Raw genomic sequence first — 27,995 nt, forward strand, 5'->3', positions numbered from 1 at the left:
GGGCTGGCTATTCCTTGTCAGCTGAAGATCCTCTCTGCAAATCCCCTGTGTGTCAGTTGTCTTTTGTGCTTTAGTGTCTGCTGTGACCACATGGACATTTGTTTGACAGGAGTCTGTGACCCTCAAACAGTTTGGTGACTCATGGAAAGAGTGAACTCACCCATATAGAGTTTAATCTGTCCTCCTCTGATAGATTTAATTTCTGCTTGACAGACTCTGCTCAGTTACATAGTGTCTGACCTGGCAATTGAAACCGAGTAGCCACCAGCAGAACTGCTTACCAAGGACTTGTCTCTCTGGATGAAGGATGAGCGTTAATATTCATGAGCTGTTACTCATTTACACCAGTAAATATTAAAACTTCTTGTATAGCACCATTTGATCTCTCTGAGGAGTAATTGTCTTTTGACAGAAATGCACAGCCACGGTGTGCTTGGTAAAAGCTGTTTGTTCTAAATAATACTGATTTCTTTGAGGGAAGAATATATTTTAATGGGTTTGGTTTCCTGTTTGTAAGCATTTGCCAGGATTAAGTAACAATTCTTTTGTAATTCTGATGACAGCAAGTAAAAGTGGTTCAGAGTCACAGAAGCGACTAGGTTAGGAAAGACCTCTGAAAGTCCTGACAGACAGAACTTTGAAACTATTATTTAAACAGAATATTCATTATAACTATATTAATGAAAAATAGTGGGGGAAGTGTGCTCAAAACAATGGTACTTTAACCACACTGAGTAAACAAATGGATGAAGTTAAGAAACAACAATCTCTAACTGTAAGATTCTTTATTTCCAAAGCTAAACAGGTTCTGCTGAAATAGAGGTCTTCAAATAAAAAGCTTACTGGTTCTAAAGGTGATAATGGGCTCTAAGTATCCAGTGAGGGAAGCGTTTCTTGTCTCTAAATCCAATATGATCTGCTTCTCCAGGTCCAGAAACACAGTTTTCTTGCTCCTCCATCTCTTGTTTTCTGTAGATTAGTCATACTCTGAAGGAAAAACACACACCACACTGTAATGCCCCGTTAAGCTTTGAAACCTGTATGCAACCCCATTGCTTTCCAGTGGGTTATGTCAGTGCTGTCACAAATTAATGAAAATAGGCATCACCTGGGGCTACTGCAATCAACCAAAGAAATGGCAGTTTAGTTAAGTTAGTATTGTTACACCATTTACCAAAAAATGTATAGGCAAAATCCTTATGGAAGTAAAGAACAGGAGGTTGGAGTCATCCCTGCTTGAAGGAGCAATGTTTATAGGGAAGTTGGCAAAAATGTAACTTTCTGAATGAGTAACTGATGTAAAATGAAAAGCAAATTTATAGTTGTTAAATGTCCATAGGATTTAATGCTCTTGCAGGGGTTTCACTTGACCAAGAACTGCACTTACATGAACTAGGACCATTTTTTCCATTCTTAAGAACTGTAAATATGAAATAAAGAGCTGCTAAGCTATTCTAATTATATCCATACTGATTTTTTGAAACTATTAGGGGAAATCCTGTCTAGCAAAACAAGTTGCATTTTAAAGACCCAAAGAAACAGAAAATTTTCTTAATTCTAAATACAACATACTGTTTTCTCTCTCTGTGCCTCCAGCTCCATTTCAGTTCTGTTTTGGCTTGAAAGTTTTGATACTCTTGAAACTCTTGTTCACAGTACTTCAGGTATTTGACTTCTCTTTCAAAGAAATCAAGTACATTGGTGTGCTGTTAACATAATGACAAACAAGAGTCATTACATGCCCAAAGACACAGATCTATGGCTGATGATCTGAACAGTATTATTAGTTTATCTATATTGGGAATATAAATATCTCTATTTATCTCAATAATTTGCAGCAAAACAATATAAAGATGTGAACAACTTCAGACACGGTACAGATAGTCCTTATTTCAAAAGCTCATGAATGAGTGGGAATGCCAGGAACAGTTTGCAAAATGTGCTTTCACTAAACTAGAACCAGATATGAAGACATGTAAATTGAAGTACTAAATTTAAAGGGAAAAAGTGGATGCAAATTTGGACAAGAAGGTGTAAAGAAAAAGGAATTCAGTATATTTACATTACTATGAACTCTATAGCATTGTTTTAATGCATGAAACCAGGTGTCATTTTATGGGTGTGGCAAAAAATGCTGAAGTTTTCATGTAGCGAGGTTGGAGCAGTGGAATTCTTCCAAATGTTGCTGAGGTTTCCTTTAGTTGACTCCTATCTGAGCTCTGTGCAAAGCCAGCTTTGCTACAGGTGATCTTTGGAGAATATGGCCATTCTGATCTCAAATTGATTGCCATCATTTGAAGGCAACTTTTTCCAGGCAGGCTTGTTTCTCTGTTGGGAGTTTTCAGGATAAAGTGTCAGAGATTAATAAAAATTCTTACCAACCTCATTACTCGAAGGATGACTTAGTGTTTGACAGATTTCCAAAACATGCAGTACTCCAAGATCGTCAGAAACAGCTAAAAAATGCTGCTCCGCTGAAAGATATTTGACAAAAAACGTATAAACAATCCAAATTTCAACAGCAACATGAACCTCCACCCAAATACAATCTACAGAGGGTTCTGGTCATTTTGGCTTATTGTTCACTGCAGCAAAAAAGGCAGCCTTATTTCTCTCTTATTTTATTAACAAATGAAATTCCCTTTAAAGTTTATTTTTTATCAGACTTTTTCTTTCTTAGTTAAATGTTTTCAGTTGCTTTTATGCTGTGATAGTACAGTTAGAGCTGATGTATGCAGTTTTGTATGTACAGTGTTAAATTAGTGGAAGTGTGTACTTATATAAGAGAGTTTGTAATAAGATTTATGTGCCTTGGAGTCACGGGCCAGTTTGCAAACAGGGTGCACAATAAAGTGCAATCACCATCAACATACGTGAGGCAGTCCAGGGGCTGATGAAAGTGATGACCGATTTGGAGATGTTCTGGAAATGAGATGGCTCATGAGTTTTCTTCAGTAAGTCCCAAATATCTAGATTTCCATCGTCTCTGCCAATGAAGAAAACTCCTGGTCTTGCTAAGGACCATTGTCCTGCAGTGTATCTTCCTGCAGAGCAGCTTGACTGAAGGATTGGTCCATTCTTAATTTTTTGTGAAAACAAAGATAGATCCAACAATCAAACAGTGCTATCAATTCACTCCTTCAGATCTCCTGTCATTGGAGAATGCTCACAATTTAAATGATCTTATTAAAAAACTTTTGTCAATGGCAAGATTTGTACCACCTTCTGCAGATAAACAGAATTATGGGGAAGTAAAAAACCTGGTATGTCACTTCCAGTCTATTAAGGTAATCTGTCTATCTGCTGTTAAAACCTGTGGTCTGGAGATTTCGTCAGGTGCAGTTAACTTGGGCTCCTACATGAGAGGAACTGTAAAAAAACCCCATGTTTTTTTGTCTTCACATGATGAAAAATTTTTGTCCTAAAATACAAGTTCTTCAGACTTGTTAAGTACATGTTTTCTTTATTCTTTGGTTTCCCTAGCAGCAGAAATAAATAGTTGAGAAGCTACAGTTTTTACAAGGTTAGAATTGAAGGTCTTTTTTATAAAAGCTTCTTTTATACCTGATTCGTTTCTAAACTACGAAGCTTTGTGACTTACAAACATTTCTGAAAATACAGTCTGTTATAGTTCTGTCTTGTATATCTATGAATTATGTTACAGCTGTGTTGAAGTAACTTACTGTAACCCCTTCTTTCCAAATGGCAAAATTCTGGCCCCCAATGCTTAGGAAGATGTCTTCAAAAAATGGAGATCTCTGGAGAGTGTTGATAGTTTCAGTGTGAAGGCTGTATTTCTGTGTCTGCTGCTGACCTAATGGATGAAAAAGCCAGTTGCTTGTAACTTGTGCCTTAGTGATCAAGAAACAAGAGTGCAGGACCCAGCACAGGCTTTGAAGATCCTAGCCTCATTTTATTGCTCACAAGGTACAGGAATTGGAATTACTGCAAATCTAATTATTTCCATGATTTGTGACAATAGGTGCATAGTGATGCACTGTCAGACTAGAGAGGGTTGTGCTGTTCTGTCATGCCAGCTAAACTGCTTGCACTTTTGAGGGTGTCCTGCTAAATCCCATTGTCATCAGTGAGATAGACTATTAGAGCTGATAAGCAAGAACCTTAAAAAGACAGAGTATAGATACAAATATTTTAAAGCTAGTGATATAGTAAAGTTTAAACAGGTATTGAGAAACTTGAACTTACTAACTGGTTTTGCCGAATTAGTATCAATTTTCATTTTCCAGTCAGAATAAACAATTACTCCATCCTGTAATGCCAGAAAAACCAAGTAAATGCTAATGTTAGAGCTTAGTGGCTTTTATCAAAGTGACTTGTTTCTAACTTCACTTAATTATAACCATCATTAAATATGATCCAAGTAAATTAAAACCTGAATTCGCAGCCGATGACTGAAAACACATAAAAATTTTGCATCACCATTTTTCAGTTATGTATTGCCAAAACAGCTTTACTTACCATCATATGTGTAAGCAGTCCTTCCTGCAGATTTAGGGGCCTGGTTTTTATAGTTCATGCTTTGCTCCAGTATTTGAGGAAAATGTGACTGGAAGCAAAAAGGTAGCTAGAAGCCAAATTTTCATTTCCATATGAACTCAAAACTGGGAAAGATTTTTTTAATTTTAGATGCATAGGGTAGGTGAAGGGCTGTGAACATCTGGGACTTCTTAAAGTAAAATTAAGTTGGGGGGAAACTGTAGTATTAGTGTTTACACCTGACATTCGGGAAAACACTAAAAAATACTACTAATCTTATGCATTCTGGAATAAGGAAATACTGTTTGGTTCCTAATAAGCTCAACATATTTTGGAAATGTCTTCTAATTCTGCCCTTGAAATAAGAGTTCATAGTCTACCATGTATTGGAAGTTTATTATTTTTTTAAAGCATGTAACTAAAAGCATTAGAATGGAAGTAAAATGTGGCATGTTCAGAAAGATCATTTCAGTTACACCTGAAGAAAACATGCAAGCCCATACATTTGTGAAAACCCTGTTATTTAATTGTTCAGTCTTTCAGATACCTCAGATTAACATTTTCCTTGGTAATATATTATTTTCACTTACTTCATTTCCAACAAAAAAGTTGGTGGATATATTCTCTAACACTTCTAGATTTGTGCTTGAAGAACTACTCATCTCTGTATATGGGCTCTCTTTGGCAGATGCTTTTACTGCACTCAGAGATTTTGCCTTCCCTGGAAAACAAGATGGTTACATCTATTTGTTAAACACAGGAATTTATCAGACCAAGCAAATCCTTTGTCTTGTAAAGGTAGTTCGTGGTTAATGGGAATTTCAAGAGGAGGGATGAAGAAAGACTGACAGGTAAAACAGCAGTTCTATAGGTTAACTGTTTCCTAGTGGAATCTCCCCTTTGCTGCAGCTGCTCTGAAGTCAGTCCTTCCCATACCCAGACAACTACTTAGCGTTAGCACCACCCTGTTCTTCCCCAGTTTTACACAGCATCAGTGTCTCCATGGGAACTGCCCTTATCCATCACTCCTAGCTGCTGCAACCAGGAGCTAACATCTCTGCTCCAGGGAATGGATTATGTCTAAAAATAGTTTTCTGTAATGGCTGAAAAGGACATACTGTTTGAGGGATAAAGAGGTTGTGTGGGGGACTTGCACAGGCTTTTGAGTGAAACCGGGTAGAGTTACTGTGTATGCAGAGCTGCTCGGTTTAGATTCAGTACATGTGCATATCTGTGTAGTCAGTACACGTAGGTTGCACTTTGAACACCAGTATATTTAAGAAACCTTTTTCCCCAGATGTTTTTAGCTATATAACATTTTGTTGCTCAGCTTTTATTATGTATATACTGAAATACAAGCTTATTAAAAATATTTTCCCTAATAAGGTGTAATAAAACTATTACCTGAGGTTTTGTAACGATAATTCAGTTCCCTTAAGATAATTCTTATGGGACCATACTCTCTGTTGGTATCCCCTTCATGCAGACTTATCTGTTCAGAAAAAAGTGCATTTGCTAAAATATTTTGTCAGAACTTTGAGATGTAAGTCTAAATTTTTTCTACTATAATGGAACAGCTCTTTCCAGTTTGCAGTGTGTTTGTAATACTCCACAAACAGTATTTGCTGCCTCACATACAAGCATGGATAAAATGCTCTTTGTGTTATCTTTCTCCTGTAAGAATTTTGCTTTGTTTCTAGCAAAAATACCCCAGCCCAGCTCCAGTGGTCACGCTTGTTCAACAACTGTACCAGTTGCAGCTATTCTGAACAGCACAGACCAGCACACCTAAAATTATAATTATTTTTTTTAACTTAATGCTATTCTCAGCCTCACTTTTTTCACAAACTGCTCTGACCATTTTCATGAGACTGAATGTTGGTTTGCTAGTAATTATGGTTTGACCATGTTTCACTATTTGGGACCCAGTGAGACAGACAGCAGAGCTGCTGAAAAGGCTGACAGGAACTTACACTAGTTACACAACTACTTTTGCACCTACTGCAGTTTTTTAGAAGCAGTCATGCTGTTTCTCGTGCATTAGATTTTAAAAATGCTTTTTATTGAAATTTCAAAGGAATGTTGAAGTATTTAATTTCATAATCAGAAGGAAAATAACAAGGAAATCAATTTGCTGAAAAAATTAGAGTTGGGAAGGAAAATACAACATTTCTATGGAGTTCTGGCCATATCTACATTTTGACTTGATCACTATGTTCTATATTTGTGTACACTACCTTTATGAGAGGTTTCCATGAAAGATCTAAATGCTTAGAAGTATCTGGAACACCAGATGAAGGTTTTTCATGATGTTCAATGGCTGGAATATCCCAAAATAATATTGAGCTGCAAAATAATTGTATAATGTTATTATCTGGTTTTATTTTGAAGTCAGATGCAATTTTCCACACATTTTAAAGTTTGGAGGTTTTTTAACCTTTCATCTTCAAACCTTACATAACAATAGAGGCTTTGAGAAGCAGACAAATGCTAGATACTTAATTGCTTCTTTTGTTATGATGAAATATATTTCTTTTTTCCCCATTTCATCGGTTAATTATACCAAAGTAGTTAAATATTGTTAATAGAGTTTGCTTATGGACAGTTACTGGGTGAACTTACTGGCACTACCTGGGTGAAATTCCTGGAGGCTGAGAGAACTAGATAGAACTGTGTAGCAGGTAATCTAGTTATCCAAATCAAAGATCAGTCCCAATTTTTGTGTGTACGAATTTATTTGCTGACATTCAAGGCAAATGGTCCCACTCACTTGTATCTGTCATCTCATTGGAGTTTTCAGCCTTCTGATTGTTCCTTTTGCTCTACTCTGGACATTCATTCAGAGATTTGATATAGCCAATGATAACTTTTCTGATTGCTGACATCTCCTTCCCTTTTCTAAGAGGAGTTGCTCAGTGACCCATGCTCTTCAAGCATGACATTACAGTGACTTCCTTTTATTATTTTGGGTAAATACTTTCAATTTGAAACCCTTGTGTGTGAGTAGTTAAAATAATTTCTTCTATGTGTATTACTTGCATTACATTGCAAACTTACTAACAAGAGTATTTTCAATCTTTCTTCTAATTTAATTCTTCAAAGTCTTCTCTGTTATTTGATTAGGAAAAATAACTCTGCATTATTATCAAATTTTGCTCTCTGACTCTCCCTCTGATGTAACTAACAAGTACATGATTGAGCCCCACCATGCAGTGTTGAAACCTCAAGCCTTTTAACATCATGAAAGCTAAACATTTACTTCTATTTTTTGCATTCTGTCTCCTTACCAGTCCTTCACACAGGATAATATTTGGTTATAACCATCATAACTATTCAGTCCACAAAAGAGGAGATTCATACAGAATAATTTTGCCAGCTAAGTCTCCAAGTTTAAATATAGTTTACAGTATTTTTGTGGACTTAGAATCTTTCAACAGTTTTTTGTGCATGTCACACAGTCAAATGTAAGTGTAGGGGTGTAGCTTTCCAGGCAAATGCATGTATGATCAACACTCTTCTTAAGCTGGTATACACAGAATATAAATGTGTACATGCAAGGTTTTTCAGTTAATAAGCTCTTAATGCCATTACTGTAAAGGACAAGAATGCAAAGTGCAGGTCTTCTGCATACAAAATTTCAGCTATTCAGGATATGCTGATAGGAATCCAGAAGTGTGCTAGTTAAATCATGGATTATGCTCCATAAAGCTTTCCAAAGGCAACTGGAAGACATCTTGTAGAGTATATGTTGTATATACCAATCAGGGGAGCAGGTTACAAGCTGCAGGCAATTTTCACCTTTGTTTTGGTTCTCCTGAAAATAATAGTAATAATTATTACAGGGGAAGAAGAAGATGAGAGACAAAAACCACACTCTGCCACGTAAGTACTTCAACACAAAAAACAGGTTACTAGAAATTAATTTCCTGTTTCTGCTTGGGTAGAGTTTGAAAATCAGGACTTATTAATTTGCAGTTATAAAGTCAAGCTATTTTACAAATGTACTTCAAGTGAACTGATATCAGCTTTGCCTGCTACACACCTAAAATTCTAAATTAACTGAGCAGGATAAATACTTACTGGCACCACTGCAAGTCAGGCCCTCCTTAGTTTTCCATGTTTTAACTTCTTTTATGCAGTTTAACCAAAGAGCTAACCATTCAGAAATTTATTTCCCACTTGGCTTGACCTCGCTGTGGGACGGTAGTGATCCCTTCAAATGTTAATTACTAATAGTTTAGTTTGTATGTGTGGGGTTCTGCAGGTTTTATACTACTTATCATTTACCAAGTTATTGGCTAATTCCAAATTAATTTTAGTTACTCAGAAAAATAAAGGAAAGATGTCAAGAGTACCAAGCTATTATAGGCTGAACCTTGATCAAATATAATTTCCAGAGTATGAAAAATATATATTTTGGCTAAAACTGTACTTATCAACCACGTAGCAAAATTTCAGCTACACGTTTTGTATTTTTTATGGCAAGTTAGGCCTACTCTAATTTTCATGCATGAATTTGTCTACCTGGAGTGATAATGGTAATCTTGCAACCAGGCAAAGCTGAATTAGGTTCTGGATATAACTTTGAATAATTTCTTATTAATATATAATTATAAAACTGATTTTAGGAACTGTGCCATAAAAACTGCTCTGCCGTGCAAAGGCTGATACATATTCCATGTTTATATAACAAAAAGTATGTCTCAGTACATGTTGCTAAATACTGATGAAGTGATTCCTTTATCAGTGTTATTTATTAAGCAGGGTTTCCTGTATCTCTTATCCCAGATGAACATGAAAACAGCTTTCTCAGTCTAAATCTTGACTAAAAAACCCCACCCAAACAACAAAAACCACAACAATGTCTGCTATCCAATCCCTTTCCACATGTTTTACATCTGGTACTGATTAGTATCCATGAGTATTACTGTAGCATAAAATAATAATGAACAGTCGTATCAGCTTTCTTTTTATGACATATGTGTACCCTTTTCCTCACTTTTCTGGTAATGTTGCTAAGGACTGCAGTATCCTTAAAAAGTCTTAAAAATCTGCATAAACCTTTTAAAGATTTCAGTTTTCTTCCTCTTGGCCTATTTTTCCACTGTCATTATTTGATCACTGCATTTGACTACATTTGCATTTCAAATTAATTTAGCAACCATTTGCAACACTTTGATGGTAATTGAGCATCCAGTACTCCTACAATAGTGTTGGACCCTTTAACTACTAAGACCCTAAGTACTATGGAGCTTTAAAACCATCACAGAAAATTAATATTTTGAATACACAGGCAGCACCTTGAACAACGAAGGTAACTGCAACACCACCATTCTTGGGTACCCAGATATTTAGGTAATTGAAGTTATTTCTCAGAATTTTTTGGTGACAGGCTAGATTGTTCATAGTAGAAATTTAACACATTTTAGATGTGGAAGGCTTATTAAAATTTTGAATTATAATTTTCAGTAAAGTTGCAGAAATTTTTTTCAGTATGAGCAGATTTATGCCAGACTGAGAACCCAGTACAGTTGTGAAGCACAACAAACAGGATAAGAGACACCAGGTTTTTAATATTTACTAAATGCAGGGAGAAATAATGAAGGTTATTACAAATAATTACGCTTTAATATTTTCTCCTGAGTTTACACAAGGATTTCTGACTTAGTACATTAGGAAAATAATAAAAAGAAGAAAAGTGAATTTTTAAACTCACCTCAGAATGACGTGGCAGCCATTGTATATCTGTTACTGGTTTTTTGTGACTATACTCTCTGGAAGAGACTGCACAGTATTTCACTAGAGGTGGCTCTGTGCTACTCTGCTGGACTTGCACAGGTGATGGCTAGAAATGTTTTAAAAAGAGGTATCAGTGTATTTACAAATAGTAGATCTATCAAACAAAAAAACATTACTTTGCATTCTGTTAATGCTGCTTCACGTATTTCAGATCAGTTTATAGAACTCTCAAGGGGTCTAATAACTTCCTCTAGGGGAAAAAAAAAAAAAAAGGAAAGTATCAAAACAGGCCTTTGGATATGAAGCTCCAAAAACAATTCCAGCATATCTCCACAGGCAAGCACACATCCACTTATTAGTTTCTCCTCTGCTCTTAGGTCTCCCTTCTGATTATCCTCTTTATTGTCTTCTTCCACTGAAATCTTGTTCTCTTCCAAGCTACCTTTTCTCTATCCATAAACATCTAAAATACTTTTCAGTATTGCATTCAGTAACAAACACTCTCTGTATTTGATAGGCTTCGTAAGGCAAGAGCAGAGAGGATGTTGGTGCCCATTAGAGAATAGAAGCCTAAGTCACACAAAATGCAGTAAAGCTATTAAGCTGTACTAATCAGGTAGAAATTATATTGTGATAATGGTTTTATTTCATGAACTCATCAGATTTCTTATCCTTTCTAGTCTCTCATTGCAAAGATTATCTACTCTTCTCTTTTGAATCAGGATACCTTCACCCATTTTTCCTTCACTGGAATATGTTTACCATATTAATAGCTGCTATCTCAATTTCATAGAATTGTAGAATGTTAAAGGGTTGGAATGGGCCTTATAGATCATCCAGTGCCAGCACCCCCTGCTATGGGCAGGGACACCTCCCACTAGACCGGTTTGCTCAAGCCTTATCCAACCTGGCTTTGAACACTGCCAGGGCTGGGGCATCCGCAGTGTCCCTGGACAACCTGTTCCAGTGTCTCACTACCCTTACAGTAAAAAATTTCTTCCTAATATCTAACCTAAATTTCCCCTCTTTCAATTTGTGCCCATTACTCCTTGTCCCATCACAGCTTCCTTGTAGGACCCCTGCGGATACTGGAAGGTTGCTTTTTCTTCTCCAGGCTGAACAGCCCCAACTTTCTCAGCTTGTCTTCATAGGGTAAGTGCTTCAGTCCTCTTATCAACTTCATGGCCCTTCTTTGGATTTGCTCCAACAGCTCCATGTCCTTCTTATGTTGGGGACACCAGAGCTAGATGCAGTACTCTGAGTGGAGTCTCACAAGAGCAGAGTAGAGGAGGAGAATCACCTCCTTCAACCTGCTGGCCACACACCTTTTGATGCAGCCCAGGATCCTGTTGGCTTTCTGGGCTGTGAGCACACACTGACGACTCATGTTGAGTTTTTAATCAACCGTCATGCCTAAATCCTTCTCTGCAGGGCTGCTCTCAGTCACTTCTCTGCCCATCCTGTAGGTTTGTCTGGGGTTGCCACAACCCAGGTGTAGGACCTTGCACTTCACTTTGTTGAACTACATGAGGTTTGGATCAGTCCACCTGTCAAGGTCCCTCTGGATGTCCCATGCCTTCCCTCCAGCATTGACTGCTCCACACAAGTTGGCGTCAGCAGCAGCAAACGTGTTCGAGGGTGCCCTCGGTCCCACTGTCCATGTCCCTGACAAAGACGTTGAACAGGATCAGCCCTAGTACTGACCCCTGAGGGACACCACTCCTCACTCATCTCCATGTGGACAAGGGGCTGTTGACCACAACTCTGCATGTGGCCATCCAGTCAGTTCTTTATCCGCCAAGTGGTCCATCCACCAAATTCATGTCTCTTCAATTTAGAGACAAGATGTTGTGAGGGTCAGTGTCAAATGCTTTGCATTAAGTCCAAGAAGATATTGTCAGTTCCTCTGCCCCTGTCCACCAATGCTGTAGCCCCATTATAGAAGGTCACCAAATTTGTTAGGCATAATTTTCCCTCTGTAAAGCCATGTTGGCTGTTACCAATCACTTCTTTGTTTTCCATGTGCCTCAGCATAGTTTCCAGGAGAATCTGCTCCGTGATCTTGTCTGACGCAGAGGTGAGACTGACTGGTCTGTAGTACCCCGGGTCTTCTGCTTTACCCTTTTTTAAAATGGTGGTTATATTTCCCTTTTTCCAGTCATCAGGGGCTTCACCTGACAGCCATGATTTTTCAAAAATGATGGATAGTGGCTTAGCAATTTCATCTGCCAGCTTCCTCAGGACCCACAGCTAAATCTCCTTGGGTCCCTATAAAGCACAATCCAACCATCACCCCTGGACTTACCTTAGTTGCCACTTCTGCCGCTGCTGTCGCCTCGCTGTCTGAGTCGATGACTTCATCAGCAACAGGTTTTTCAATTTGCAGTTTTTCTCCATGTTGAGAAATATCCCACAGTACAACCTACAACGAGAAATGAGTATAATACAAATTATTTCATCCTGTATATTAATACTAATTTTTTTCCAAATCATGGAGGTTCAGGGAAAAATAAGAAATTCTCTCTTTGTGCTAGAATTTATAAAGTCTTTAAAGTATTTTCTCTTTAGTCTGATGCAATCAACTGAAAGGCTACACTTGTCTCAAAAAAAGTCTTTACAACCTGACCTATTTATCAGTACTACAAAGAAGCATCATACAATAATGGTTTAGCTATGGAATAACCAGGCATAGCTTCAGTCCAGGATAAGAGAGCTTCTAAGAGTCTGTGACATCTGTCTTCTGTCCCTATATATTACTATAGATGTTGAGTACATCACTTCACCCTTATTTTCATCCTGTAAGAAAATACAGAAATATCCAATTTTATTTTTAAACAGTGAATTAACACCTGTCCATTGATGCAGCCACCAGCAACGATATTTGGATCACTTGGACTGAACTGGAAGCAGTAAATGTCTTCAAGACACTCCAATATTAACTAGAAAGAAGAAAAACAAGGTAATTGAGAAATACAGTCACACCATTTGTTTTTCTCTTGTTATTTAAACACTTGGCAAATTTAAAAGTCTTGGTTAAATACCTGGGGGTGGATAGGGTCAGAAAAACTCCAAAAAAGTATTACTGATCGGTGCAGCCGTGATTTTTTAGAAAGTTTAATTTGCTCTTCATAAGAAAGCTGCTGTCTTGCTGACACTGCTATAATCCCTGAATGAGAAAAAAAAATTAATTTTCTCAAAAGACACAATTCAAGTTTCAACACACTGTTAATTATTCTGAGTGACTTATATTTATACCTTCTGAATATAGTGCAAAAAAAAGCAAAATAAAAACCCCAAACCAAAACAAACCAACTATTTTTTTTTTCTTTCAGATCAGCTTTGAAAAAACTATTTTTGTTACTTAAGATGAAGTTATTTAACAATGAGTCATAGAACCTAAGTATCAAGATAAAATTCAGCTTTTTTTGCTGCTGCTCCTCAGTAGTGTAATACTGCACCTGAAATGAAGTGACAGGCATATAGTCCTGACCACCCGTCCGGAAACCAAATCTTTTGTAGCCCAGTTAATTTTCTACACAGGCTTCAGTGTTGGCTGGTAGTGCAGCAGGGGCATTTACATAGAACTTAAGCGAGGCTTTAAGTCTGGCTGTGTAGAGCAATAATCCACAGCAGGGGGCAGGAGTTGACATTTAATATGTCTTGTGATGCTCCCTGGCACTCATCAGAGCCACGTCCCATCGTGGCTGTAACATTCCTCACAAGTGTTAAGCATGCTACAAGAGCCAGCCTTGGGGAGAAGGACCTGGCACAGTTGTAGCCCTGCTTTAGTGAACCTCATAAGGGAGACATTTCTCTTTCCTATGATCTCCACTCATACATTAGTGTGAAGGACTTTGCATGGCCTATCTCCTGCCTGAATTCTACAAAGAATTTGTCTCTCATTTTTCATTTCATCTCAAATCAGCAATTCTGACAGGTATACTAAATTAGTTTTGATTTGTTTTTAAATTTGAAAGCTGATTAATTTTATGAAAGATGCATATTTTTTAGCTCTCATATAATACCCGTCATTGAAGACTCAAATGAGTATTGTAACTGCTTTACCAGAAGCCATCGGATGCCAGCAAACGCAGCTAATGGTTCTGTCCTTGAGGTACTGCAGGTTGGTAAATGATTGGTGTGCTTTTAGGTAAACATCTGGCTTGCCATCAGAACTGCTTTTGTCTTCTGCTAGGGCCTTCCAGTCATCAAAAAAAGCATTCATAATTTCATTTTGCTGCAATGCAATTTCCACTCTGTTTTGTGGAAAGAACAGTTAACGCTTCAATAATCCAGATGTGACTACTTGGTAATAGAATCACAAAAATTTCTGTAAAGAGGTAGCTTTTGTTTTACACAAAACTGTGACCACAATAGTTAAAAACTTAATTCCTCAGTGATGTATCGCTGCAAGGAAACCCTCTTACGTTTAAATAGAAATAGCCATTGTACCAAGAATTTAACTCTAGTTCTGTGTGGACCAAGTACAGCCCAATTCTTGTGCAAAAAGTGTAAGTGGGACTTGTCCCATGACTGAGGACATGTAGGACTGCACCTTTGCTCACTGCATAACCCTCTACTTGAGTGACCAGTGTTTGAAAGATCAGCTTTGCAGTTTATTTGAAAAGATGTATCACTATTAACTTTAGCAGTTCAATATCTATTTAAAACATAATTCATATTTATATGGCACAGACTTCATGTAATTTAAAATTGTTATTATTAATTATTAATAATTAATTGATTTTCATTAATTATTAAATTACTATGTTAGTATTACAATAATAAACAAGGGAAAAAAGTGTATAGAAACAAAAAGTAAAACTGGTATTTGACCAGATCAATGATCCACTCAGACAAGAGTAGTTGCTTGTATTCTGTATTATTTCAGGTAGCCTTTAAGGGTATTGCTGCAGTAATTTTACCTTAAGTGTACTGATGTAAGGAATTCTTTCAGCCTCTCAGATGACAGACTCTCTGCTTTCTCTTCCTCTGAGAACTGCCTAGGACAATACTGCGTGGCTGCATTTTTTGGATAGGTCCTAACCAGTTGAATAAATTTGAATGTAAGTACAGAAACCATTTCAGATACAGAAACCCATGTAGTGTGTGAAATTAAAAACTAAATGTATGATTTTTTTCCTAGAAACTCTTTGGAAAAGAGTGGAAGAAGGAAGATACAAACAGAGCATCCCATTTTGTTCTATTAATTAATCAGTTTGCAACTAACTCTAGAATTTTAGTTACGAAACAGTGCATAGCTTAATAAATAAACTTGTAAATATTTTCTCATACTTACCATTTTGTCTGAGTACTAGCTTCTCTTACTTTTGGAACTATTTGCACCCCCACATCTTTTTCAAGCATTTTAATACTGAAAGTTTTGTCTTCATAAGAGGTGCATTCAATGTAACCGTCTGTTTCATATGAAGCATTCTTATCAGTAAATGCAATTGGTGCACCAAACTTCCTGCGTACTCGAGAAATCTTGAATTTAATCTGGAAAAGATGTATTTCCATGGTTAGTAGAAGAGAATGTTTTTGTAAAACTGTAAAAACATTCTGTAAAATGGCAGCATTCATATAATCATAGAATTAGTCCTATTGATGATTTCTCTGCTGAGTTAACTTATATTTCTGCATTTTGAAATTCTGAAGTGCTCTTAGAAATAACCTACATATGTAATAGAACACAGGTTTGTATTTCTAAAACAAGAAGTTGCTGTAACATTTTTGGATAACTGCTAGTAGAATAAGAGAAATACATTTTCTAATCCATGCAATATCAAAATCTCATGTTTAATTGAAGGATTAATTTGCAGAAAGCCTTATGTAATACTAAATTAGGCTTCCAAGACCTAACTTCTCCACCCTTCCCTCTTAGCGGAATTCTCAATTTGGGTGAGGTATTTCAGCTTTCCTTGCACTACCTAGGGAGAGAAAAGTACTCTGAGGAAGATTCACAAAAATTTGAGTGAGGAATTTCCTTATAGTGAGAACTAGGAAGAAGGGACGTGGCTTGACTTCTACCCACAAAGAGAAGCAGGCACTTGATTTCAGGCAGTAGAAAGGTACTGCTTTGTCTTGGATTCATAGCACTTTCTAGTGGACCTTGCTAGCAATACAGAACACTTGGACTGTCAATGTTTTAAATTTGGTGACTGTGAATTAGCTTTAGAACAATCAGACATCTTTTTAAGTATAATCAAGATGTCCAGTTGCTGAGAACTATCAAAACTTAGCCAGTCTCTCCTGAGCAGGGATTTAGGTATTGAGTAAAAATCACTGATGGACAGTTAGATGCTTACAGATGCCCCGCACATCACAAGTTAGGTGAAAGCTGTGAGTGGATCTACTTTTTGGACATAAAATTTTCTCAGTATAATCTGTAGATGTAATTAATCAAATATGTCCTTCTGTAAAGTCAGCTTGTAATACCTGTAGTCAGTAACACTTAAGTGTTGCATACTACTTAAATGCCATCCATGGAATGAAACAGTTCACTGAGCTTCAAGGATACAGAGCAGTAACTCAATTTGTAATCTGACCACATCATAAATTAAACAAAAAGCAGCAGAGGTGCCAATGACCAAAGAGGATAAGGACCTTTGAACTTACACCTTAAAAAGTAGTTATGTTCAATGCAGTCTCACATGTCTTAGTTGCAGGACTTAGAGAACAGAGTCTAAAAAGAAAGTTTCTACAGCACTTTCAGTTTTTGTTAAAAGTGAAGCTATTTCTCTATTTCTCTCTCTTTGTCGGTTTTCTTGAAAGACCCCAAGCAAAATTAGGATCGCAACTTCCAGCTTCCTGACTTTTTGTTTTTAAGGAACTTAAAATATATTTGGGGGTTTTATATTTATTTGTTTGACTAACATCTCTTGATTCTGACCTTTGTAACATTGTCTTTAAGAGATTCTTCTTCAACTTCCTTTTCGCTGCCAAGAGAAACCCAGGGTCTGGGGACAAGAGGCTTAAAAGGATCCAGAACTTCCTCTCTATCTTCTTCTTTTTCTTCTTCTGCAGTTTCTGGAGGCTGTGACATCAAATAGTGAGAAATGTTACTTTTCAAAAAATTTATTACTGAAATGTAAGTATGAACTAGAAACCCAGTTTTCAGTCTTCATTCACACATTCTTTACTTTTGTCTCAATGCAGTGAGTCTGGCTACACTGTGCCCCTGGGCAGGGCTGGATTAGGTCCCATTCATTTGTGCATTAGAATTTTCCAATAAATGTTACATGTTTAATATTTAACTACTAAACTAAGACTGTTGTCTTGAAAGCAAAACACTTTTATATAAAAAGAATTTATATTGATTTTCTGCTGGAACTGCAGTTTCATTTTCTTCATTGCTACTTCTCCTGATTTCCTGATGCTGGATGACAAACTCATGTTGAAAAATTATGTAATCTTCCTATAAACCTTCTCCTATAGTGTACAGGGGAAATGTTCTATGTATCTGGGGCTATTTAGAAATCAAGAACATTTTAATGTATGATTTGAAGACTATATATCCCTCCATATTGTGAAAAATAAGTATAATATTTATTTGAAGATAATATATTGTCCTTTATTTTTATGTCTGAGAAATCTGAGTCTTGGCAAAGAAAATTAATACTTAAGATAAAAATGTAGCAATGGGGGTACTACTGGCCCTCTGAAGTAAAATACAAAAATTTAATTCAGCCCTTCTCAGTATAAAAGATATTTTTACAGTGATACATTGATATTTTTCCATGCTCAGATTACCCTTTAGAGAAACATCAGATGCTTATGATTACAATATCATTCCTGAAGTATATGTTTGAGACTTGATTCTGAAATATTCATAGATAGAACAATGCTGTGGTATACTTGGATTTTACCTTTACAAGGTTTTCCTTGGCTTCCTCAGAAGCAACAATGTAAAAGTTTTGTCCGTACTGGAACTTTGCATCAAAAACTACCAAAAGTTCTTCCCCTGGATATTCCTATTTTAATTAAAACAATTAGTGGAAAACTGAAAACAAATAACATTCAAAACAAACATGAGGCTGTGACTGGAACAGCTATGACTAGTGTTAATTTAGTATCTTAGGTTAATTTAGTGGTCTTTAAAGTGAATTTCATGTGCTAATTGAAAAGAACAGATGGATTTTATTTTGTAATAAAAATAAGTCTGGGACAAAACTAATCTTTCGTACAGAGCATTAAACAGAAAATAAACTGTTTTAATGATTCTCAATAAATAGGCCATGAATTAGGGGAAACCAAGTATGTGAAGCTCTCCCAGTTCACAGAATCAGAACTAATAGTATTTATGTTACTTTTAGCATACTTTCAATCTAAAGTTAGCAAAAAAAAAAAAGTTCATGGAGAGCCATGAGAAACTTTGAGTTGACAGTGGTCCATGACCTATAGCATTCAGATGTTACAGCATTAGTGTATTTACACAGAGTCAAACAAGGGCAGACCTTTTCCCTTGAAGAATATACACTCTGAGAGCATGAAGTCTTAAAGTGAGAATGAAATAAGCTACATACTAGGACAACTTTTCTGACAGGATAGAAATCAGAAATGTTAGCTCTTGTTTCCAGGTCCTGAATGATATCTTCTTTTTTAATAATTTTGAAACAATTTTCTTCTGTGACATCTTCATCAACTCGGCAATTAAAAATTTCTTGGGTCTTTGTAGTCAAAACTAAAGGAAAGATTTCTGGGTGGCCTATGAAAGAAAGCAAAATTGCTTGATAAACAGTTTAAAGTGTTGTTAAAGTACACACATATACTTCGATAAGTCTGTGTCTTTACTGTTTATAGCAGAATGCCTTTGAATCACTCAGCTTCATTCTCAGTATTTTGGAAGGCAGAATACAAATTATGTTACATTTTATTAATCTTTTAAAATACACAACATTTCATAGTTAATGAATATGATTTTCCTGGTATGAATTTTTTGGGTTTTTTTTCTTCTTGATCAACAGGTGATCAAGAACTTTAGTGAAAAGTCATTAATGGACTGGTTTTAATACATTAAGGACATGAGTGCATGGCTCTGATTTAGGAAAATCCTTGGATAGATATAGTGCAGTCCTTCCCTGCAATGCAGTCCCACATTAAGCTAATGTTTAATCTAGATGAGGCTTCTATACTCTCCCAAATAAGGATGCTTTTCTGATTTTGGACTTTCATCTTGCTCCCATTGAGTTCAGAGAGCAGTAGAGTCTATTTCTTGCAAAGCAAATGAGACTAAAGCAAGTTCACTAAGATTAAAGACAGATATTTATTTCCAGCTTTGTTGGAAAAGAGGAAGCTCTTGTTTTCTACACACATGACCTCTGTTAGGTTCATTCATATTAATTCAGAACAAGATATTTTTTATCCTAGCTCTAGCACTGATATCTTCATTGGTTTTAGTGAAGCTGGATACAGTTAGGTAACCTGTCAACTGCACTTTGCAAACACTCATCTGAAGATAATATACAGTGCTTCCTGTTAAGTGTGTGTCAGCTGTATGTACATAAGGTAATGTATGTAATACTGGTCTTTCTCATGTTACATGTTCTGTCTTCCAGCTGACATTACAGCTGTGGTCAAGATCACTCTATTCCCAGCCAGGTGAATCCTGCTGCCAGGAGACTCCTCCTTTGCAGTACCGCCCTGCTGGCAAACTCATGCGTTGCGTCTCGGCTGCCGCTGTAAGAGCTTTCTTCATGAGGGCCGCTGTACTTCTGCCTGACAGGGCCAGCAGACGGTCACCTTTTTGGTGAACTGGAAACTGCAAAGGACTTAGGGACATGTATACTATGTACTATTTATATGTGCTGAAATGGGCTGGCTCTTGTGACAATAGCTGATACTTTCTATCAGCTTTGTTTCATTCTTTTTTCCTAGTTTAGTCACTTGGTATTTTATCTTAATTCCCAGCACCTCTGGTGTTTTTCCTCTGTGTATGCCTTAAAGAGAAGTTCATATACCTAAATGATGATTATGACCAGCTGTGTCAGCGTGTTTTGAGAAGTCATCTCTAACCTAAGCCAACAAGGACTGACAAAATGCTAAATCCTCCTTAATCTCTGTTATTTGGGGAGCTAAATCTCTGCACAATCCTATCGCATAATGCATAATGCTGGATGAATCTGACATTTATCCTTTAAAATCTTTCAATGCTGCTACTCCACTGCATCTGCTCTGCTATGGTCATCACTAAAATTAATTACATGCATGATGTTTCTGGTACATGGCTACACTATGCCAAGTATGGATTACTTAGTGTTCACTAGTCATTTTGTAGCACATACAATCTGTTTGTAGCATGCACAGTCCATTTGTTCACTTTCCTCACAAACTGTAATCAATATTCCATGTCTTCCCTTTTTGATATCTTGGAGAGTTCCAGGATTTCTGTGTGGGTGCTTCCCGAAAATACAAAATCATAAGGATGTTGACTGGGAAAAACCTTGAAGTCATCTGGTCCAAATTCACTGTTCCTTATACCAGATCTCAAAAATCCTAACCAGGAGTAATGGTTGTTTATTCAAGAAGCTTGTATGATGATAGTTTTTTTTTTAAATGCTGAATTGTCTATACAGCCTTGTGCACAAATGCTAGTGCTAAAAATTATATTTTTAAGGAGAAATAGGTTTCAGTGTCAAATGAAACAATACAAGCATGCATTAAAGTTGAGCAAAAATAGAACAGACATCACTACAAGAGGAAACAGACTAAAACAGTCTATTTTTTCCAGTGCTCTATCGCTGTAAGTCCAAGTTAAAAAGCAGAATAATGAACAAAAATAAAATATGTACACCTTTTAGTCCAAGGAACTAAAATTCTATACTACAGAATATGATTTTTAACAGAATCTGTAATATAAGGAGCTGATACTGGAATTCTTATTATTGTAAACATTTTTATTGAATACTGCTTTCCAGTAAAAGGTGTGTAATATCTGATCATAGGCTTCACATTGTTTTTCTAATAGTAAATTGTACTTGTATAATTTGTAAGTCAGCAGTTCTTAGTGCTATGAGAACCTCACAAAGAACCAAGAAACTCTAAGGAGAAGCAAAGAACACTTGCAGGTCTTATGCTAAGAAGAAACCATGCATACAGTTTAAATCCTGCACAGACACTGTCTGCTTACACTAGTGTTATCGTCCTGCTTTAGCAACACGTTTCTAGCAGTAGTTTAGCTATTAGAGCTCTAACCTTATTTGCCAGTAGGTGGAGGTACAATTCTGTCTTACTGACTAAGTATTTCCTGGAACACTGAAAGTACATTTTTATAAAGGAACACTTAAATCATCTGAGGGATCGCTGTTTGTGCATTTTTATTAACTGCAGCTTAGCCATTTCAGTGATGTTAATCAGAGTGCAGTTTTCACTTCCACCCATGTGTTTATAGGATTATGTAAGAAAACAAGTGATTTACAATTTCTTTTAAAATTAACTAGTTCGTGTATTCCTTGTTTGCCACAATGTCAAATCATTTAATAATGATTTGAAAAATACCAAAGATTAAAAAATTATAAAAATATTTCATGTTTTTCTTTCAATTGCTACTCAGAGAGCCACTATAATCACTACTGCAATAGCTGTGTTTCTTCATAGTTTGTAATTTTTCTAATTCATAAAAAAACCCCAGAACTTTCCTTATTATTCCCTGGCATTAGTAACAGTGAAGCTTCAAAATGCCTTGAGTATTCCAGAACTACTACTTTAAAGCATAGTCATCATAGCACTTACCCACACTGGCCATAGAAAGATCTGCTTCATCTTTTTCATCTGAAATATAATGACGTGGTGTTATCAGTAATGTTCTGTATGTTGGTTACAAAATTATAACCAGTAATTGTAGCTCTCTTGGTTATTTATAAAAAACAGCGTATTCTAATTTTTTTTAATGCATGGGGCCAAAATAATTAAAGTAGCTTTCGTGGGAGACCAGATTGCTGCTTATTCCATTACTGCTGCACTTTACATACCAAGCTGTTTTCCTTTTCCTTTTGAAGATTCCTTAGCTTTGTTTCCACCTTTCTGTTTCTTTGCCGAGGTTTTTGGACCTTTGCTGGATATGAGATTTTCTGACATTTTTCCAGATTTCTCTGGAGAAAGATACACATCATCAATAATTTTAAAAGACAATAGAATACACCTTGTATGAGTGAACATTTGGTTCATGATTTTATGTAGTTTATCATTATAGTAATATTTTCATATGCAGCTAAAGGTATGTTTCATAATTTTAAATCATAAGCTGTATTTTTATCTAATAGATGGAAGAAGTTCATCTGTCCAGGTTAAATGAGGAGAGGGGGTTCCCTTACAGAAAGCTAAGGACCTGAGCTACAGTGGGAAAAGCGTGGGTGAAAATTTACCAGTTACAAATGTTTGCCCCAATGTCCTTAAGTGTAAATCATTACTCAGCTGCACAAAGCATTTCTATTTCCAGTTTATTTTTCAGTGTAGGTCTGTGGAGGACAAACTCAGAAAGATGTATGCATAATTACATGTAGCAACCACACAACTGGAGACGATACTGCATAGCAGGCTACTCCTGTTTCATTTACTCTCCTTCTTCCCAGTATCTAGAAAAAGGATTAGAACAGTCGTGCAGGAAAGGCTCAGTTCCATGGCAAGAAGGAAATGCAGTTCAGCCTGCCCGCCGTACAGACCGGAGAGCACCATCATGTGGGAGACGCTCACATAGCAGCTGACAGAACAGCTAAATCCGGATGGCCCAAATTCTCTTAGAGGTATTGAAAATTGCTGGATGATATTACTGAACAGCCAAAGGTGTTCAGCCGGGATGAGGACAACGGGGCTCTCATTTTGTGTCCTGCCTCTTCCATGTTCACACTTTTTAAACCCGTAAACTGAGTGGGAGAGGAAGAATTTTTTAAATGTCTACAAAGCACCTACAGTATTTGGATGCTATTACAATTTTAACACTAACAAGAGGAAAGTAGATGCACTTATAGGACAGAAAGAGACAGCACCTTCAAGAACACTGGATGATATAACTACTTCTGATGATCTCTTGCAGGAGCTACAGCCTGTCTGCCCGTGCACGTGAACAGCACAACTACTTCAAGACACTAAAGGTGAAAATGTGAATTTATAAAATAAATGTTCTGTCTTGACAGTTTCCTTATGAATAGCCTAAAATAGTTTAAGTGCTAAAACAAACACGCCATGGTCTGTGCATTCTCGATTTCAGTGGCATACCCTGGCTGAGAAACAGTGTTTCACTCTTTTGTAACAAAATTCTCGAATACTCCAGAAGCGAGCAGTATAATTTTAGCTTCCAATCTGAATTTTAGTTTGGGGATGGCCATTGATGGCAAGATATAGGCCATGGATTATAGCCTAGTTGTATAGCCTGGGTTTGGGATAAATGTTAACCTCCCATGAATTCAAGGTAAATTTTGCTGTTGACTTTGATGGGAGCAGAGTCTGACATTTGTATTGTAGTTATGCATTTTTCTTTTTCACTCCAATCAAAATAGAAAAATGTACTCTATAAATCCTCAGACTCTTTTCTGTATCATACTGGATCTTGCAGATCACAGGTGACAAGCTTCATCCATGGTATGTTAGTGCATTTCTCTGTTATTTAATCTCTCTTGATTATGGCAAATGCAGCTCCCTTCATTAATCTGTTTGAAGAACTGTAGCAATTTGATCTTCTGCTTCTTCCAAAAAGCAATGACAATACCAATGCAAAACAAATTAACGTTTCAGAATTCTGAAACATTTGCCTTGTACAGGATGATGTTTTTGGAAAGTTAAAAACTCCACAAGTCATATATAATGAATGTAAGGAGAAAGCTGGAGTTTTTACTGCCCTCATTTTCACAGTCTTTTCATCAAATACAGGACTAGAAACACTGTTACTATATTTTTGTGTAATATTCAATATATTTCCATGGTTATAATCTTTCAAAGGAGCCTCTACACTGAACAATATACTTACTTTATAGTTCTGAAACACTTAGGCCTACCTCACTTAGAGTGCATATCAATTCAGATGGTTAAAAGTGATTAATTTTTCCTTATTTAAAAAGCAAAAAAGGCACAAAGCTATTTCTTATCCAATTTCTTGTCTATTTTACATACAAAAGTTGTGACCCATTTTATAAATGGATTCTGTGACTACTTTTAATTTGAAACCAACCTTTATGCCTCTGTGTAAGAGAAGCCCTTCAGAACAGGAGGAGACGACAGCTGTTTTAGAAATTAGTTGAAGGACAATACGAACCTTCTCATATATATTCTGGTCTCAATTTCTTACTTCACCATTTCATAATTATCCACTGCTACAAAGCTGGTTTGGAAATTTTGAGTGAGTTCCTCTGAGTATCCTAAACCCTAAGTCATATGAATGGAGGAAACACTGAGAAGGCTGAGATAAGTCACATGCCTATGTTTAGCAAAACAACTTGCAAGTAAAAACATCCCTTTTCCATCGACTGACTTCCAGCATATTTTACTTATAAAAACAGTTAAAACTTTTGAAAATTGTCTCCTAGGAATCAGTTCTCCTCCTTCATTGGAAGAATTAGGTATAGAGGTACATGCAGCACTGTAGATAAGGGCAGTGGTGGTGAAGCTGGTGTCAGTGACTGGTGTGTGTATTTGCATATGTTAATACGAAAAGTACCCCTGTTTAAGGATTGCAAACGAATACAGCAATCAATGGGGCTGTTTGTAGTTTCCTCTGGGATGCACAGGATCTCCCCAGCTGGAAAGCAGATAGAAAAGTACAAAAGCAATTATCTCCTTTTACAATATCCCTAATACCATATCGTCTCTGCCCATTTGCCATCCTGTGGGCACATGATTGTCAGTGGTTAGGAAACATGTAAGGCCTCCAGAGAAAGCAAAGGCAGAGCTTCTAGAAACTTCTCTGGAAGCATAATCAGGCCCACAGCCATTTACTAAGTATTTACATTTACAAAGCTGTTTTTTACGCAGGAATATGGTAACCCCCAGGTGCTCCCTTCAGGAAACCAACACACACTGAGAACTTCAAAATGGGTACTGAAGAGCAGCCTTTTGCACCCCTCCTCTTCCAGGAAAGAAATAAAGGAACAAAAGTTCTAATGCGTAAGTTAAACGTTAGTATTTTCAGAAGTTACCTCTTATTTCAGGGGTTTGTTTTTTTCACTAAGTTTTCGCACAGAGTACCAAATACTATCAACATAGCCGTGAAAAAAAATCAGGGTCTATATTAGTGAGTGGACTGTCTGAAAATATGACCAAAAAATTAATTCTTTAGTCTATGATTAGTTCCTATCCTCTAAGGGATATTTCTATATTGCTTATTTAGAAAGGATTCTAATACATGTACTTGTTCAGAAACACGCAAATATATTATGTATTTCCATTATGCTTATATAAATTCATGATTCTGTGATTGAGAAGAGGTTGGAAGCAACATTTAAATTAACATATTTTGAAAGTTTTAAAAGTGCAAAATCAACTGCCATAAATATTGCCATATATTTTATTTTTTAAAAATAACTATATTAAGAATCCATTAAACATGTTCAGTCTAATTTTTCAGCAGTATTTCAGTGGAACACATTGTTACATTATTTAATTGGTAAAACCCAAGCAAATATTTGGCAACTTTGTTTGACATTTTACAGACTAATTTATTTACAGTTGGCTGTAATATTTTGAACATTAGGCTTAAGAGAAAAAATAAGATCAGAGTGTTCGCCTAATCATTTAATGTACTGAAACATTTAGAGTTATAAAACAAACCCATGAAGTTGCTAGGTACTGCAAAAGGGGAAAGTTAATTAGCTATTAGTACTACAAAAGACGCTGTCTGATCTGAGGACACAGAATGATTAATTAGTTGCCTAATTGGATGATTTAAGGTCAAGTTTGTGTGCATTTCTAATTTAGAGCTGTAATTTACTATAATTTGGAAGAATGAAATGTATGTCCACTTTACAAAAGCACAACATGGAAATGATCAAAAACTTGTGCTACCTGTTTTTTTTTTATTGTTGTTGTGTCACTGCCAAACTAAAAATCACATTTCTGTCAGTAAACATTTAGGAACATTAGGATGGTAAAAATACCATCTTGAGAACTACTTTTTCTCTTCAGAAATTCAGATACACTGTTCCCTTTAATTAAATTTATTCTATTTTGCTCTACACGAAGAGCAAATAATACAAATATCTAAAGTTTGCATTACTAATAATGCTTGTGCATATTTGAACACCACTTCACTGTATAAGTTGTAGAGAGTAAAGCTAAAGTTTTGGCAACTGCAAATCATTTCAGCATATAAATAGTTCTATTTAAATGTACCTGATTTCACACACTTCATTAAATTAGACTTACTTGAAGCAGGTTATTTTGTTATTTGATAGAAACCAGTAGGTGTAGAGTATCTGGGATGGTAAGTACAACACATGTAAAATTAGGTTAAGAATTAACAAGAAAAGCATAGAGAACAAAATGGAAAACTTCATGAGAACATTGACTGTGTTCCACTTCTTTTCCTTTCTTCCACTCAAAGAGAAAGAGAATAGAGTTGGAAAAGGTATAACATGGATGATTGAAGACATAGAACATGTTTTGCACTAGGAATAGACCAGGATTCTTTTTAGCCTGAAGAGGATATGACAGAAGTCAGTGAAATCAAAAGAGACATGGAAAAAGAGACCAGGAGATGATTATTCCCGGTCTTTCCCAATACAAAATCTAGCTGACATCACATGAGCTTATGAGACTGAAAACAAACAAAAGGACTGCAGAAGTATTTCATTGCACAATAGGTGGTTGAATTATGGAATATACTGCCTGTGGACGGGACAGCTGCCAGAAGTACACAATATCAAAAAGTAACAGGGCAAACTGACAGATGAAAAACTGAGGGCTACTAAAACCAATGATAATACATCTGGCTATAGAAATGAAACCATAAATCCAACAAAAGAGGGTGGAAGTATGGCTTTACTGTAATCTTGACCAGACAGAACTTCTGGTATGAGCCAGTACAGCTAGTCTAGGTTATTAAAATTTTGTAACAATTTGGTCGGTACTTCAAAAGTCACCAAGTATGATGTTGAAGTTGCCAAAACATGATCAAACATAACAAACGGTAGCATATGTTGCCTTGTCATGACTTGTCATGAACCAGAAACGTTATATTGTAAAGATTTGCACTAGATAAGACTTTATTAATATTTTTTTAAATAGAAAAGATAAGAAAAATAATAATCTTGTCTTCAAAATGTGAGAGCTGGGTGGTTTGAACAAGACCATGAGGGAGACGGGAACGGGGAGCGGATTTTCGGGGGGTTTGCAGCAGCACGGAGGGGTTGGGGGGAGCGTTTGCAGCCCGGGTCTCCTCACCAGCACCGCCCAGCCCCTGGCACAGCCACCGCGGGGCCCTGCCCGCCCCAGCCCGGGCGCGGGGGAAGGCGCTGCCTCGGGCTCGCTGGTGGGAAAGAGAGGGCGGAGGTGGCTCGGCCGCACGGAGCAGTCGCGGTTTGTTCCCTGCCGGCTGCTGCCCGTGTTCTCAAGCCGAGCATCTTTCACCCGCTTCCACCAGCGCTGCCGGGTCCCCGCAGTTCCCTTCGCTCCCTCCCTTCCCTACCTGCGCGGACACGGCTCGGCGCGTCCCTGGAGGCGGGCGGTTGTCATGGCGACGGGCCGGCCATGATTGACGGCTCGGGTAGCCAATCAGCGCCCTGCTCTCCCAGCCCGCCCCCCGCAGGCGGAGCCGCAGGGGCGCGGCAGGCAAG

At 36.9% G+C, this 27,995-nt stretch overlaps 1 protein-coding gene and 1 long non-coding RNA gene across 3 annotated transcripts; one reads left to right on the top strand and one right to left on the bottom strand.

The window, feature by feature from the left end:
- Window positions 1-771: 771 nt before the first annotated feature.
- On the bottom strand, window positions 772-27,978 carry WDR63 (WD repeat domain 63). Of its 2 annotated transcripts, none has more exons than XM_027651819.1 (24): window positions 27,848-27,978; window positions 23,200-23,318; window positions 22,206-22,325; window positions 21,971-22,005; window positions 18,762-18,947; window positions 18,105-18,209; window positions 17,129-17,272; window positions 15,536-15,735; window positions 15,162-15,278; window positions 14,302-14,492; window positions 13,278-13,402; window positions 13,086-13,175; window positions 12,542-12,658; window positions 10,214-10,342; window positions 8,256-8,311; window positions 6,735-6,843; window positions 5,902-5,989; window positions 5,088-5,218; window positions 4,207-4,270; window positions 3,684-3,814; window positions 2,874-3,078; window positions 2,383-2,471; window positions 1,573-1,706; window positions 772-987 (listed from the first exon to the last, which is right to left on the bottom strand). In XM_027651819.1, exons 3-24 carry the CDS (start codon window positions 22,309-22,311, stop codon window positions 981-983), a joined length of 2,559 nt encoding a protein of 852 aa, XP_027507620.1. In that variant the 5' UTR covers window positions 22,312-22,325; window positions 23,200-23,318; window positions 27,848-27,978; the 3' UTR covers window positions 772-980. The 2 variants fall into 2 exon arrangements, with proteins under 2 accessions (XP_027507620.1, XP_027507619.1); XM_027651818.1 differs by having other exon boundaries at window positions 2,383-2,474.
- Window positions 13,109-15,285, top strand: LOC113951166. Its single transcript, XR_003529065.1, has 3 exons — window positions 13,109-13,195; window positions 14,248-14,359; window positions 15,194-15,285. It is a non-coding gene; the product is annotated as an uncharacterized LOC113951166 (long non-coding RNA).
- Window positions 27,979-27,995: the final 17 nt, after the last annotated feature.

Source organism: Corapipo altera, unplaced genomic scaffold (assembly GCF_003945725.1).
Source record: "Corapipo altera isolate COAL_440 unplaced genomic scaffold, ASM394572v1 57, whole genome shotgun sequence".
In the NCBI taxonomy this organism is placed as follows: domain Eukaryota; kingdom Metazoa; phylum Chordata; class Aves; order Passeriformes; family Pipridae; genus Corapipo; species Corapipo altera.